The sequence below is a fragment of the Physeter macrocephalus genome, chromosome 17, assembly GCF_002837175.3.
Source record: "Physeter macrocephalus isolate SW-GA chromosome 17, ASM283717v5, whole genome shotgun sequence".
NCBI classification, from domain to species: Eukaryota; Metazoa; Chordata; class Mammalia; order Artiodactyla; family Physeteridae; genus Physeter; species Physeter macrocephalus.
In genome coordinates this window covers 3,920,604-3,936,025 of record NC_041230.1, presented here as the reverse complement: position 1 = coordinate 3,936,025, position 15,422 = coordinate 3,920,604, and the positions used below count along the sequence as shown (strand labels likewise).

General features: G+C 41.0%; 2 protein-coding genes across 5 annotated transcripts in view; one reads left to right on the top strand and one right to left on the bottom strand.

Moving 5' to 3' along the window:
* The window catches only part of LOC112062478 (endothelial zinc finger protein induced by tumor necrosis factor alpha), a 139,650-nt gene that overhangs the window by 83,612 nt on the left and 40,616 nt on the right, over nucleotides 1–15,422 (top strand). For 2 of the 4 annotated variants that reach the window (XR_008615453.1, XM_055078879.1), the window contains one exon: nucleotides 8,790–8,922. The exons of 1 other annotated variant lie outside the window; for it this stretch is intronic. The gene's annotated coding sequence lies outside the window, so the exon portion shown is untranslated. Of the gene's footprint in view, nucleotides 1–8,789; nucleotides 8,923–11,983; nucleotides 13,036–15,422 lie in introns of those variants that run through there. One more of the 4 variants, XR_008615454.1, reaches the window with a different exon arrangement.
* On the bottom strand, nucleotides 6,469–11,514 carry LOC102991376 (zinc finger and SCAN domain-containing protein 22-like). Its single transcript, XM_007107790.4, has 2 exons — nucleotides 10,638–11,514; nucleotides 6,469–7,718 (listed from the first exon to the last, which is right to left on the bottom strand). The coding sequence occupies exon 2, from the start codon at nucleotides 7,647–7,649 to the stop codon at nucleotides 7,077–7,079; it is 573 nt and encodes a 190-aa protein (XP_007107852.2). The 5' UTR covers nucleotides 7,650–7,718; nucleotides 10,638–11,514; the 3' UTR covers nucleotides 6,469–7,076.

Genomic DNA, 15,422 nt, shown 5'->3' with positions numbered 1-15,422 from the left:
TTCTTTTTCATATTCTTTTACATTATGGTTTATTACAGGATATTGAATATAGTTCCCTGTGCTATACAGTAGGACTTTGTTGTAATTTTTACCTACTTTAAAAATCACAGCAGTAGGGAGAAATAGGTCATACTAGTTGTCTCACATTTTAAGAGATACGATATGCAAGTTGATGCAAAACAAAGCTTACGACTGTTAAAATAATCCTGGGATCTTAGATAAGGACTTTCCCCTCCCTAAGAACCAGAAAATATATTTCATATAAAACAATAGTTCCTGGGGACCTCCCCCACATGCATGCTGCAACTAAGAGTTCACATGACGCAACTAAGGAGCCCGCGTGCCGCAACTAAGACCCGGTGCAACCTAATAAATAAATAAATGTTTTTTAAAAATTATCATCATTTATTTAAAAAAAACACAGTACTTCCTATAAAATCTCTACTGAGATTGTGTCCAGTGCAGATGGGGGTCCCACTTAATACTCCAGGAAGATGAGATATTCATGGTTTTATTTTATTATTTTTTTTAAAGATTTTTTTTTTGATTTGGACCACTTTTAAAGTCTTAATTGAATTTGTTATAATATTGCTTCCGTTTTATGTTTTAGTTTTTTGGCCACGAGGCATGTGGGATCTTAGCTCCCCAACCAGGGATCGTACCCACACTCTCTGCATTGGAAGGCAAAGTCTTAACCACTGGACCGCCAGGGAAGTCCTTCATGGTTTTAAAATACTGTCAGTTTTAACTCTAGTCAACAAATATTCTCTAGGCACATGTTGGATCCTGAGAGTTCAGAAACCAATAAAATAGAGTGTCAGCCCATAAGGAGTTCATGGTCAAGCTAGAAACACAGATAGGCAGGCACTTTGTATTAGTCAGGTTTTTCTCCAGAGAAACAGAGTCAATAGGATGTATATAGACGTAGAGGTGTGTTGTCAGGAATTGGTTCACTTGATTACAGAGGTTGGCTAATGCAAAATCTACAGGGTGGGCTGGCAGGAACACTGATGTTTCAGCTCCAGCCTGAAGGCCATCTGCTGTAGAGCCAGGAAGAGCTGATGTTTCAGATGAAATCCAAAGGCCACTGCGAGAGAATTCTCTCTTGCTCAGGGGAGGCTGGTCTTTTTGTTGTATTCAGGCCTTATTATGAGGACAGTCTGCTTACTCAAAGTCCACCAATTTTAAAGCAAGTTTTTTTAAAACATAAATTTATTTATTTATTATTTATTTATTTTTGGCTGCGTCAGGTCTTGGTTGCTGCGCGCGGGCTTTCTCTAGTTGCGGCGAGCGGGGGCTACTCTTCATTGCAGTGCACGGGCTTCTCATGCCGGTGACTTCTCTTGTTGGGGAGCACGGGCTCTAGGCACGCGGGCTTCAGTAGTTGTGGCATGCAGGCTCAGTAGTCGTGGCTCGTGGTCTCTAGAGCACAGGCTCAGTAGTTGTGGCGCACGGGCTTAATTGCTCCGCGGCATGTGGGATCTTCCCGGACCAGGGCTTGAACACGTGTCCCCTGCACTGGCAGGCTGATTCTTAACCACTGCGCCACCAGGGAAGTCCCTCCACCAATTTTAATGTTAATCGCACGGGACTTCCCTGGCAGTCCAGTGGTTAAGATTCCACACTTCCACTGCAGGGGCATGGGTTTGATCCCCGGTTGGGGAACTAAGATCTTGCATGCTGTGCAGCACAGCCAAAGAAAAAATTTTTTTAATTTTCTAAAATGTTAATCCCATCCAAAAACACCCTCACAGAAACACCCAGAATAATGTGGACCAAATATCTGGGCCCCACCCCATGGCCAGTTTTGCAAATTACACGTTCATACGTATAGACAATGTGAAAGAGAGGTGTGGGTGTAAAAATGTATCTAAGTTTTGCATCAGAATATGAAAAGTAGCTCTCTTTCAGTTATGAGATCACAGATGGCCTTTGTTTCCCTCCTGTCATGTACTTGCACCATCAAAGTTCTCAATGATAGCCATATAGCACTTTAAAATATGAGAATTGAAATTGGGACATGGAAGCTCTTTTCTCTTTTCTAGAACAAAAAACAGTGGAGGCTCCTCTTCTTACCCTTGGCAATGAGGCTTAATCTCAGATATTTAAGGAATCTTCAGTATGAATGAGTGCACTACTTTTTTTTTTTTTTTTTTTTGGCCATGCTGCGCAGCTTGTGGGATCTTAGCTCCCTGACCAGGAATTGAACCCGCGCCCTTGGCAGTGAAAGCTCAGAGTGCTAACCACTGGACGGCCAGGGAATCCCCAGTGCGCTACTTTTTATAAATGTTTCTTTTAGTATACACACCAAAACAAGGTAGAAATCGTAAGTAAACGGTTTGATGAATTTTCACAAGTCCACCTGCCCATGTAGGCAGCACCCTGAATAACAAAAAGAACATTACCAGCACCTTTGAATCCCCCGTTGTCCCTTCCAGACATCATCACCTCCCCAGGTGTAACCACTATCCCACTGGTTCTCCCAACTGGGGTGATTTTGCCCCCTCTCAGGGGACATCTGGCAATGTCTGGAGACATTTTTGGTTGTCAACTTGGGGAAGAAGGGCTCCTAGCACCTAGTGATTAGAGACCTGGGATGCTGCTAAACATCCTACAATGCACCAAAACACCGATAAAACGTATCAGGCTCAAAATGACAATAGTGCCAAGGTCGAGAAACTTCAGTGTGGGGCATCATTATTTTGTGTTCACATAAAGTTACATACAAGAATGTTCATAGGAGCTTTACTCATAATTCAAACATCCAGAAACAACCCAGGTATCTGTCAACAGGAGGATGGATAAATAATCAATTATGGTATATTAACACCACGGAATACTACTCAGCAGAGACTAAACTACTGAAAGATACATCGATGAATCTCAAAAAGATTATATTGCATGCGGGAAGCCAGATACACCAAAACAAACAAACCAGAAATTTATGCAGCCTAATTCCATTATTGGAAGAAGTGAGGGGAAAGGAAGAAAAAGAAGTCTAAATAACAAAGTGGTTTTCTCTGAGGGCAATGAAAATGTATCTTGATTTGGGTCTTGGTTACAAGGGTGTATGTAGTCCACTGCCAGCCTGCCTCAAACTTGAGTAGTGCAGAGAAGTAATCTCTACCCAAAGAGGGTATCTGCGATCAGAGATCTCTTTTCGAAAAGTTCCGCTTTGCAAGAAAGAGTTTTGTAAAGAATCTGGTGTTGCTTCATGCAAAGGTCCACAGAAGTTCTGCTGGGTCATCCACTCTGGCACTGCAGTTTACTCAATACTTTCAAGTCCTGTACAAATGGATTTCCGTCATGAAGATGTCATTTAATATCCTATAGATTATTGAGTACAGGTCTACACCAGTCACTCCAGAAGTTGTAATAACCTCTCCTGATTTAATCCACGTCAATACATTTTGCTAAAGCAGAATTTTGATCTACTTTGTCTGGATAAGTACCTCCAAAAATCCATACCCACAAGCATTTCCTTGACTAGGTTGAGAAATCTTAGTGAATGCTTTGAATGATTCCTGAGTGTCTTTCATATCTTCCTATTATCCTTCCACGATTCAAACTCTGGGCAGTATATAATCAGATTCTGGTTACCAGTCAGGCAAGCAGTGGATGGGCTAGGAGAGGCAGGGTTCCTCCAGATAAAGACCAGTTAAACATTGTAGTTGAAAGCTCTCTAGATCCTGAATCCTGACAGATGTACTTATTCCAATAACAATCTCAGTCTTTCATTTAATGCCCTCAGTATCACACAAGCCACCCAGAAAGGGTATACATTTAATTGTCAGTGTAGATAGGCAAACCATGGGACCACTGTCTGATTTTGGGTTACAGCCATCACAGCCCTGAGGTTTATGAGATTCCTTCAGCAGAACTGCATTAAGACCCTGAGTTCAAGTCAATGAATTAATAAGGCCCTCCCTGCATTCACTGATTTACTGATAAATATTATTAATGACCTACAACATCTAAGGCACCTTTCTAAGGACTGGAGAAAATTCTTTCCCTTATGGAGAGTACATTCTGGCACTGGAAAGATGCACATTAAAAAAATAAATATGGGGAATTCCCTGGCGGTCCAGTGGTTAAGATCTGTGCTTTCACCATTGAGGGCCTGGGTTTGATCCCTGGTGGGGGAACTAAGATCCCACAAGCTGCATGGCGCGGCCAAAAAAAAAAAAAAGTAGTATAATAAATTAGCAAAATAAGGGCCATAGAGAAAAGTAAAGCTGAGATGGTGGGGCAAGGCACATGGCTTGACAGGATTAAATTTAACCTACAATTTCTGGGGAAGCTAAACTCAGGCATCTCGATTTTCTTGAGTTTGCATTCCTTTCCCCTTGACTTGAATGTGCTTATTCAACTTGCCTCTGAAAACTCCTGTTTATTTTTCAAAGCCTATCCCTGAAACATTTCTCTGAGAACTGTTCTGGATCTCAAAATCATTCAGTAGTGAATCCTTTCCCTTCTTAGACATGGTTCGTTTTCTTGTACCACTCAGTACATTGTACTCTGGAGTTGTATGTGCAATTTAAACTCCGTGAAACCCAATTCTCTGCCCTTTGCACAAAATTTAAATTACATGACTGCTTGCTATTTGGATGAGTCTTGTCATCAAGTAAGAAAGTAAGGCAGCATCATGATATTGAAATCACAAGGTTGGGGTGTATGTGGTAACTTATTTGTCTATCTTAATGGCACCTAAAGCAACACCTGAGAAGTATCTGAGGACAAGGAAAGTTTGCACCAGACCACAAAATGTGAGTGTTGGGTCTCACCGAGGCCTCCTTTACTGTCATCTGAAGCCACGTGGACTTGTTAGAATGCATCCAGCTCTAGGAACTGTTTCCACTGCAGAAATCTTGCTATGGATTAATATAACTCACAGAGTGGTACAAGGACCTGGAAAACTTCTTAGTGAATGTGTGCAGAATCCAGAAGTCCACAGCTAGACCTCTCCCCTGGAAAAAGTCTTGTAAATGGGCCAGAAGCCATGGAGGAGATTCTCTGTGGACTTTTTGCAACGGCAAAAACTTAGAAACCACCCATGCAAGTGTTCATCAACCAAGGGATGGAGAGACAAGTGCTGGTGTGTTTGTACGGTGTGGTTATACTGTGGTAAAGGGGAACCTCATTTAACGTGTACATGAATCTCAAGGTCAGTTTCAGTTGCAGGAAGAATTCAGTGTAATTCCCTTTATTTAAAGTTCAAAACCAGGAGAAAATAGACATTTCATTTAGGATTACATCCACAGGGGATAAAACAATAATGAAAAGCCAAAGAACTGTAACATGACTTTGTAAACTGCTACCCTGAGGCACTGAGGGTGAGAAAGAAATTGCGTTTCAAGAACACTCCATGCATTCGAAGGTGCTGGTAATATCCTCCATCTTGGCTTGACTGGTCAGTATATGGGTATTTATTTTTCTTCTATAAACTGGCGCATGCATTTTGTAAATGCCTTTATGTATGCGTTGAAGAGAAAAATCAAGAAAAAAGTCCTATATGCTCAGTTTAGGAATATCCCCTAACCTCTGTCTACAATACCCTTTATCCTATGTGCTCAGTTTAGGAATATCCCCCAACCTCTATCTACGATACCCCTTATCCTATGTGCTCAGTTTAGGAATATCCCCTAACCTCTATCTACGATACCCCTTATATCCTAGTGCTGCTCCTTTCTGTCAGTCTCTTGATTCTTGTTCAAAGGTGATAAACACAGTGATGAGATCTTTAAAATACAACAGTTGTAGGAAGTGTGGAAGAAAACTCAGGAAAGGATGCTGGTTGGCTAATTCAAAGCTAAACGTGGGACCAAACCTGGGTGCCGTTTTTAGGATGCAAAGCATTAAGTCGTGGCTGCTTGTTTTTTCACACTGTGCATCATCCAAGCCGCATCCCCCCCAACCCCGCAATTTGAGGGGAGTTCTCCATTGCGTTTGAACTTGGTAGCATATGTCTCTCACATCAGAACAGAAGCAAAAGCCAAGAGGTGATCTCTTTGCCTCGTCTTTGGCCACCAGGACACCTGCATTTTAAACTTGGGTTCGGGGCATTAAACGTGAGGTGACAGAGACTGAGGGCCAGTAAAGTTTCATTTGTGCAGTACTGCTGTTCATTAGTGATGGCAGCAGTGTAGGATCTGTGTAGGAGCGGGAGGCTAGAGCTCTCCAGATCACAGGATAATGGTTTCGTGGTCTGTTCTTAACTTGCCTTGCTTCCTCTCCCTTTTCAGAAGTGGGTTCGTTGCTATCCCATCCATTCAATTAGCTTTTTTTAAAATGTATATTTTACTTAAGTATAGTTGATTTACAATGTTTTGTTAGTTTCAGTGATTCACTTATACATATATATATATACATATATGTTTGTGTGTGTGTATATATATATATATATATACTTTTTCAGATTATTTTCCCTTATGGGTTATTACAAAATATTGAGTACAGTTCCTGGTGCTATAAAGTAGGTCCTTGTGGGTTATCTATTTTTCAATGAGCTCTTGAGACCTTGAGAATAAACTGCTTTAGAGAGTCAGAGTCAATTGAGGCTGCTTGTTCCCAAGACCTGGACTGATGCTTAAATACTGGAATAGTAACATTTTCAAGTCCTGTTGGCTTTTGTCAATATTCTCCCGTAGGAATTCGCTGATGTCGAGTAAGGTGTGATGTGCACCTGAAGGATATCCCACAGTCGTGGCAACCAAAGGGCTTTTCCCCGGTATGAATTCTCTTATGCTGACAGAGTCGAGGAGGAGGTGTTAGAGGCCTTCCCACACCTGTGGCATCCGGAAGGTTTCACTCCACTGTGAGTCCTGTCATGCTCAACCAGTGAAGAGTGGCTACAGAAGGTTTTCCCACACACATGACATTCGTAGGGTGTCTCTCCCATGTGACTGCTCCTGTGAAGGACGGAAGGGGACCTCCAGGTAAAGGCCCTGTGCACAGTCCTCACACGTGTAGGGTTTCTCACCAGTAGGAACCCTCCTGTGCTGAGTTAGCTGCGCAACGCGCCAGAAGGCCTTCTGACAGTCCTCACACTGATAGGGCTTTTCTCTGGTGTGAATTCTCTAATGCTCCATCAGGGTAGACGGACGGACGAAGGATTTCGTACACTTGCTGCATCCGTAGGGCTTTTCTCCGGAGTGACTCTTCCGGTGCCTGATGAGCTGGGCGCTCGGGGTGAAGGCTCTGCCACAGGCCTTCCACTCATAGGGCTTCTCCCCGCTGTGGATTCTCTGCTGGTTGACCAGGGCTGAGGGGCACCTGAAGGCCTTCTGTACTCGTCGCCTCTGGCATGGGTGCTCTGATGCTGAGAGAGGTGGGTCATCTGGCTGAAGGCCCGTCTGCCGTCCACAGGTGTAGGGCTTCTTGCCCGTGTGGAAGCGCTGGTGCTGGGTGAGGTGGGCCCTCTTGTGGAAGGTTTTGCTGCACTCGCCGCACTGATAGGGTCCCTCTCCTGTGTGGATCCTTGGATGCTGGATGCGCGTCGAGCGGCGGCGGAAGGACTTCCCACGCTCGTAGCACCGGCAGTGTTTCTGTTCCCTAAGGATTTTCTGACGGACGATGAGATGCGTCATGGTGCAGGAGGTTTTTCTGTATTTTCTACATGTGCTTTTTTTTTTTTTCTGTCGCTGTTTCATGTTGGTATGTTTCCTCTTTCATTGTCTTCCTTAAAGACAATTCCTTGCTCTCCCATGTTGACTTGCTCTCTGAAAATGAATATATAAATATATTAATAAAAATAAATGTATATATTACCACTGCTGGGAATCTATCCTTAGAAAAAGGCTCTAGTACTTAAGGATATATGTACAAGGACATTCATTGTCATACTCTACTCATAGAAAAAGCTAGAAACAAATACCCATTTATTCTTTTTATTTTTTTTGTAATTAAAAATTGTTTTATTGTGGAAAAATACACAAAACATAAAATTTACCATGTTAACCAATTTTAAGTGTACAATTCAGTGGTATTAAGTACATTCTAATGTTGTGCACCATATATTATTATTATTTTTAATTTGAAATGCATTTTATTTTTTTAACTTTTAAATTTTAAAAACTGAAGTATAGTTGATTAATAAATATCCACTTAAAGTAGCTAGTTAAGTTGATCTCTCATGAATGGGATTAGTGTCCTCTTAAAAGGGACCCCTTCCACCACCTGAGGGTACAGTGAGAAGATGGTCATCTGTGAACCAGGAAGTGGGCCCTAACCAGACAGCAAATCTGGTGGCACCTTCATTTTGCACTTCCCAGCCTCCAGAACTGTGAACGTAAAGCTTTGTTGTTTAAGCCACCTGGTCTGTGGTATTTCCATTATAGCAGCTCGAGCAGACTAAGATAGACATCAAGAGTTCACGTGGCCCAAACTGCCCATGTAAGCTGGGTACTGTCTATACCACCAGCTCTCAGGTGGGGTGGGCCCAGCAGCAATCTTCCATGAGATGCGAGAGGTGCACCCAGGACTGGGCTTGAACAGATCTACACAGTATGGGTGAGCCACACACACAGCTGGCCAGACCCCTGCACCATCCACCATGGATGTGTTGATCCTTGGCTGCTCTGGTGAGTGTGCAGTGGTCACCCTGTTTGAAATTCTCCAATCGTGGATCCTAATTTGCCAAGGGTATCTAAGAACATCTCTCTCTTTTTTTAAAAATTGAAGTATTGTTGATTTACAATATTGTGTGGGTTTCAGGTATACAACAAAGTGATTCAGTTATACATATATATGTATATATTTGTATTCTTTTAAAACATTCTTTTCCATTACAGGTATTACAAGATATTGAATATAGTTCCCTATGCTATGAAGTAAGGACCCTGTTGTTTATCTATTTTATATATGGTAGTGTGTATCTGTTGAACCCAAACTCCTAATTTATCCCTCATGCCGTGCCCCCCCAACCCCCCCGCCACTTTCCTCGTTGGTTACCATAGTTTTGTATGTCTGTGAGTGTATTTCTGTTTTGTAAATAAGTTTATCTGTACTATTTTGCAGATTCCACATATGTCATAATATAATATTTGTCTTTGTCTGATTTACTTCACTTAGTATGATAATCTGTAGGTCCATCCATGTTGCTGCAAATGGCATTATTTCATTCTTTTTTATGCCCGAGTAGTATTCCATGGTACATATACACAACATCTTCTTTATCCATTCATCTGTCAGTGGACATTTAGGTTGCTTCCATGTCTTGGAGACTGTAAATAGTGCTGCTGTGAACATAAGGGTATATGTATCTTTTCGAATTTTACTTTTCTCTGGATATATGCCCAGGAGTGGGATTGCTGGATCATATGGTAGTTCTATTTTTAGTTTTTTAAGGAACATCCATACCGTTCTCCTTAGTGGCTGCATCAATTTACATTCCCACCAACAGTGTAGGAGGGTTCCCTTTTCTCCACACTCTCTCCAGCATTTGTTATTTGTAGACTTTTGATGATGGCCATTCTGACCAGTGTGAGGTGATACCTCATTGTAGTTTTAATTTGCATAACTCTAGTGATTAGGAATGTTGAGCATCTTTTCAGGTGCCTGTTCTAAGAACATCTCTTAATTCACCTTGTTAAACAGTAAACTCTGTGATGGGTTCTATTCTCTTAGAAAACCCCCATTCTTGCCCAGAATTAGAGACTGAATATGTTTGTTAATGAAGTAGCTCTTGGATGGATATATTTATTCAATTAATTGGAGGACAGGGTAAGAACTTTTTGGAAAGATAAAGAGAACAGAAGCTTTGAGGAATGTTTTTGAGAAAACAGCCTTATGAAATGAATGAAGGATGAGGTGGTGAAAACAATCCAGAGAGTAAAGAGGGAGAGCTGATCATAAATGGATGTGTGGGGGGAGGGTTGGCAGGACACAATCACATTTGGAGGCTGGAGGTAATTATTTTAAAAGATATGGAAAAAAAAAGATATGAGAGTAGGTTGACCACTGAGGATGAAAGTTGGATCTACTGGGGAGCTCAAGCCAAAGGCCCCCTGAAGGGAGATGTCCAAACACCTTAAAACTGCAGTCACGTCAGGGAGCAGCTGGCTTTTTGCATGTACATCCTTCCCTCTGCTTGGCTCCCTACTCTCCTACCCGTGGAGATCTTGCCTCCTCGGCCCTTATCACCCAGGGTTAGCTGTGTGCCTTGCTCCAAGAGGAAAGCTACGTCGGGCTCAGAAATGGAAATGCCTTTGGAAAGAGAAAGAAATGGCAGTTGGCCATGCCGTCATTATCCAAGAATTCAGCCACTACCACAGGAATCAGGATAAAAGTCCTTGTAAGAATGGCCAGGGAATTCCCTGGCGGTCCAGTGGTTAGGGCTCCGAGCTTCCACTGCAGAGGGCGTGGATTCGATTCCTGGGAACTAAGATCCCGCAAGTTGTGCAGAGCAGCCCCCCAAAACCCTAAAAAACAAAAAACAAAACAAACAACAAAGAATGGCCAAAGTTTAAAGGTTTTCTGAAGGATGGGAAAGAGGAAGTTGTTCATTTCTAACTGTACTCTTCGTGGAACATGGAACAAAAAAATTAAGTAAAGGCCACTGTAGCCCCCCAGAGATTTCCAACAGAAGGAGGAAGATACAGCAGAAAACAGATGCCGAATTAAGGGCTGGACGCACTTACCCAGCCAGACCAGGTTCTGGTAAGTCTCCGACATCACAGCTGTGTACAGTTCTCTCTTTAGCGGGGTCTAGGAATCCCCACTCTTCTTGGGAGAAGGCAACGGCTACATCTCGGAATGTCACTGATCGCTATAACGGCAAACATTTTCTAATTCACAAGGCCTGAGGGAGAAGGGCAAAGTTCTTGGCTGAAAAAAAGGAGGTACTACATAGGCACTGTGGTGTGTACTGTAGGATCCAGGTTTGTTTTTGTGTGTGTGTGTGTTTTGCCAAATACATGTACATACTTGTAGACAGCGAAAACCAACTCTTTGGGTAAAAGAAGAATTATCCTATATTATCAACCAAATTGTTAAAACTGGCTGCGGGCCCTGTTTGAGGAAAGCGTTTCAGGAACTTGTTTGGAAAACAGGGATTTTTGAGGAAAGCACGAACCATTCTGCCTCTAGACTGCGTTTCCAGCCTGCAGTTCTAATGGACAGATCCTGGCCCCGAGTTGCAATATCCAGCTGGATTTCCAACCTCCAGCCAGCCCTGCTCAATTCAGTCCGGCCCCTACATGCTAACTGGTAGGAGCCAATTCCTTAATCTATGTTGTTGCTACTGTTTCTCCTGAAAAACAGGGATCTTGTACAATTCAGTGGTTTTTGTGGACTGACAAAGACTCCTTAGTTTGTCTGAAGACAAGGGGAGACTGTCAGCAACCCAGGACCTCAGTTCAATCCTGAATGGATTGCAACACGAAGCTTTACATATGTCTTCCTGTCTGTATAGAGTTTACTTGGGCCGCTAAATGTGTAAATGTATATAGACAGAATTTTACCACCTTCTGGATTCTCTAATTGTTTAATATGTTCTATAATGTCTAACATATCACATCCTTAAAAACCATCTGTCCATTTATCTTTACATTTCAAAAAAATCTGAATATAAGGTCAGCATATACTTATGCTCAGTATTTAATGGTGAAATTTAAATGTAAGTACAATGAAATGTGAAAACTGTATACCCAAAAAAACTGCATTAAAAAAAACTGGATTATGGATTTCTCTTTTTGTAAGTGCATTTCATAATTTACTAGAATACTGGAAAACATATTTGTTTAAATTTGTGTGCATGTGAAACAGAAGCTGTTCTCCAACTAGTAAGGAAAAAAGAAAAATCTCACTTCTTTTAAAATTTGTCCTTGGACGTGGGATTAAAGCTTGGGGCACTTGATAATCTGCAGTATTCATAAGGATCTCCGTTTTAGTAGATGACTTTATTCTTTAGGGTTAGAATTAACCTTTATTCTCTAGGGTCTCATTGCAGAAAAAAATCATAACCCACCTGTGATTTGCCTTCCAGAAGTCCACTGGTCATGCTCCCCTCCATGGGGCTTCTCTCTTGAAGAACCTGTGAATGCAGTGCTGAGGAGAAGGAACTATTTTTTTAAAAAGCCTCAAATCGGTGTCATTCCCTTGAATCTACCCACCCTGTAAAACATCAAAACAGAGCAGTGCCCAATCACACCTTTTTATGAGCACTACTGGTTCTCCAAGTTGTGAGGGATCCTACTGCAATGGCTCCACATCTGTTCCTCAAAATGGTCATTGATAATAATGACGATCATAACAACAACAATTACTGTTCTGAGTGCTTTACATGTATTACCTTCATGCTCCATCAGGGCTGAGGCAGCCCTTCCTCTCTGTTCAATATCTCTCCCTGAAAGGGCAGAATCCTGAGATGCAGAGTTGGGCAAGGAGAAAGGAGTGATAAGAGAGACTGGGTCTACTTTGCAGCTCCTGGCATCACTAGTTTAGAAATTCCTCCCTCCACAAAATTTAAATAATGTTCAAAAGACTTCAGCATAGCTAATAAGCATGGGAAGAGGTGCTTGACATAATTTCTCATCAGCAAAATGGGATTTAATAGGACAATGAAAACAAAAGAAGAATCCAGTAAAGTAGCAAGATGAAAAATTAATACAGAGAAATAAACATCTGATGTAAACACAAATAATTAAGAGAGGACATATTGGTAGGAAAAAACCATTTCCAGTGACAACAAAGAAGATACAATACTTAGGAATAAATTTAACAAAAAATGTGTAAAGCCTATATAACATAATCTTCCGAAAACTCTTGAAAGACGCAAAGTAGACTTAAACAAACACAAAGATACCCCTTTTTCTCAGAGAGGAAGACCAAGCCATCACATGATGTCAACTTCCTAAGATGATGTGAACACTGTATTTGGTCTGTATACCCTCAGCTAAAGACAAAAAGAAGGCTCCCCATATTCCCCAAATAAGGATAGGTGTGTGTTAGCAATTCTGATACTCTGTGCATTCTAGGACTAAGCAAGTAAGTAAATATATTGTGGTCAATGGAAGACATGTTTCCTCCTATCACAGAACAGAGTTTGAATACAGAAAAGTGGAAATCTAGAATAAACTTTGCAGTGGTGTACTGGAATTGAAGATATTTGTGACTGCACTTTTTAAAAATAGATCTTTATTGGAGTATAATTGCTTCACAATACTGTGTTAGTTTCTGTTGCACAACAAAGTGAATCAGCCATATGCATACACATGTCCCCATATCTCCTTCCTCTTGAGCCTCCCTTCCATCCTCCCTATCCCACCCCTCTATGTGGTCACAAAGCACTGAGCCAATCTCCCTGTGCTATGCTGCTGCTTCCCAGTAGCCAACTATTTTATATGTGGTAGTGTATGTATGTCAATGCCACTCTCACTTAGCTCCAGCTTCACCCTCTCACCCCATGTCCTCAAGTCCTTTTTCTATATCTGTCTCTTTATTCCTGCCCTGCAACTAGGTTCATCAGTACCTTTTTTTTTTTTAGATTCCATATATATGTGTTAGCATATGGTATTTGTTTTTCTCTTTCTTACTTACTTCACTCTGTATGACAGACTCTAGGTCTATCCACCTCACTACAAATAACTCAATTTCGTTTCTTTTTATGGCTGAGTAATATTCCATTGTATATATGTGCCACATCTTCTTTATCCATTGATCTGTCGATGGACATTTAGGTTGGTTCCATGTCCTGGCTGTTGTAAATAGTGCTGCAGTGAACATTGTGGTACATGTGTCTTTCTGAGTTATAGTTTTCTCAGGGTATATGCCCAGTAGTGGGATTGCTGGGTCATATGGTAGTTCTATTTTTAGATTTTTAAGGAACCACCATACTGTTTTTCATAGTGGCTGTATCAATTTACATTCCCACCAACAGTGCAGGGGGGTTCCCTTTTCACCACACCCTTTCCAGCATTTATTGTTTGTAGATTTTTTTCATGATGGCCATTCTGACAGGCGTGAGATGATACCTCATTATAGTTTTGATTTGCATTTCTCTAATAATTAGTGATGTTGAGTATCTTTTCATGTGCCTCTTGGCCATCTGTATGTCTTCCTTGGTGAAATGTGTACTTAGGTCTTCTGTCCATTTTTTAACTGGATTGTTTGGTTTTTTTTGATACTGAGCTCCATAAGCTGTTTGTATATTTTGGAGATTAATCCTTTGTCTGTTTCATTTACAAATATTTTCTCCCATTCTGAGGGCTTTTTGTCTTATGGTTTCTTTTGCTGTGCAAACGCTTTTAAGTTTACTCAAGCCCCCTTTGTTTTTGTTTTTATTTCTGTTACTCTAGGAGGTGGGTCTAAAAAGATCTTGCTGTGGTTTATGTCAAAGAGTGTTTTTCCTATGTTTTCCTCTAAGAGTTTTATAGTGTCTGGTCTTACATTTAAGTCTTTAATCCACTTGGAGGTTTTTTTTGCGTATGGTGTTAGGTAGTAATTTCATTCTTTTACATGTAGCTCTCCAGTTTTCCCAGCACTTACTGAAGAGGGTGTCTTTTCTCCATCGTATGTTCTTGCCTCCTTTGTCATAAATTAGTGCCCACATGTGTGTGGGTTTATCTCTGGGCTTTCTATCCTGTACCATTGATCTATATTTCTGTTTTTGTGCCAGTACCATACTGTCTTGATTACTGTAGCTTTGTGGTATAGTTTGAAGTTGGGGAACCTGATTCCTCCAGCTCTGTTTTTCTTTCTCAAGATTGCTTTGGCTATTCAGGGTCTTTTGTGTTTCCATACAAATTGTAAAATTTTTTGTTCTAATTCTGTGAAGAATGCCATTGGTAGTTTGATGGGGACTGCATTGAATCTGTATATTGCTTTGGGTAGTAGAGTCATTTTCACAATATTGATTCTTTCAATCCAAGAACATGGTATATTTCTCCATCTGTTTATGTCATCTTTGATTTCTTTCATCAGTGTTCTATATTTTTCTGAGTACAAATCTTTCACCTCCTTATGCAGGTTTATTCTTAGGTATTTTATTATTTTTGTTGCAATGGTAAACGGGAGTGTTTCCTTAATTTCTCTTTCTGATTTTTCGTTGTTGGGGTATAGGAATACCAGAGATTCTGTTAATTAATTTTGTATCCTGCAACCTTACCAAATTCATTGATTAGTTCTAGTAGTTTTCTAGTGGCATCTCTAGGATTTTCTATGTATAGTATCATGTCATCTGCAAACAGTGACAGTTTTACTTCTTCTTTTCCAATTTGTATTCCTTTTATTTCTTTTTCTTCTCTGATTTCTGTGGCTAGGACTTCCAAAACTATGTTGAATAAGAGTGGCGAGAATGGACATCCTTGTCTTGTTCCTGATCTTAGTGGAAATTCTTTCAATTTTTCACCATTGAGTATGATGCTTGCTGTGGGTTTGTCATATATGGCCTTTATTATGTTGAGGTAGTTTCCCTCTATGCCCAT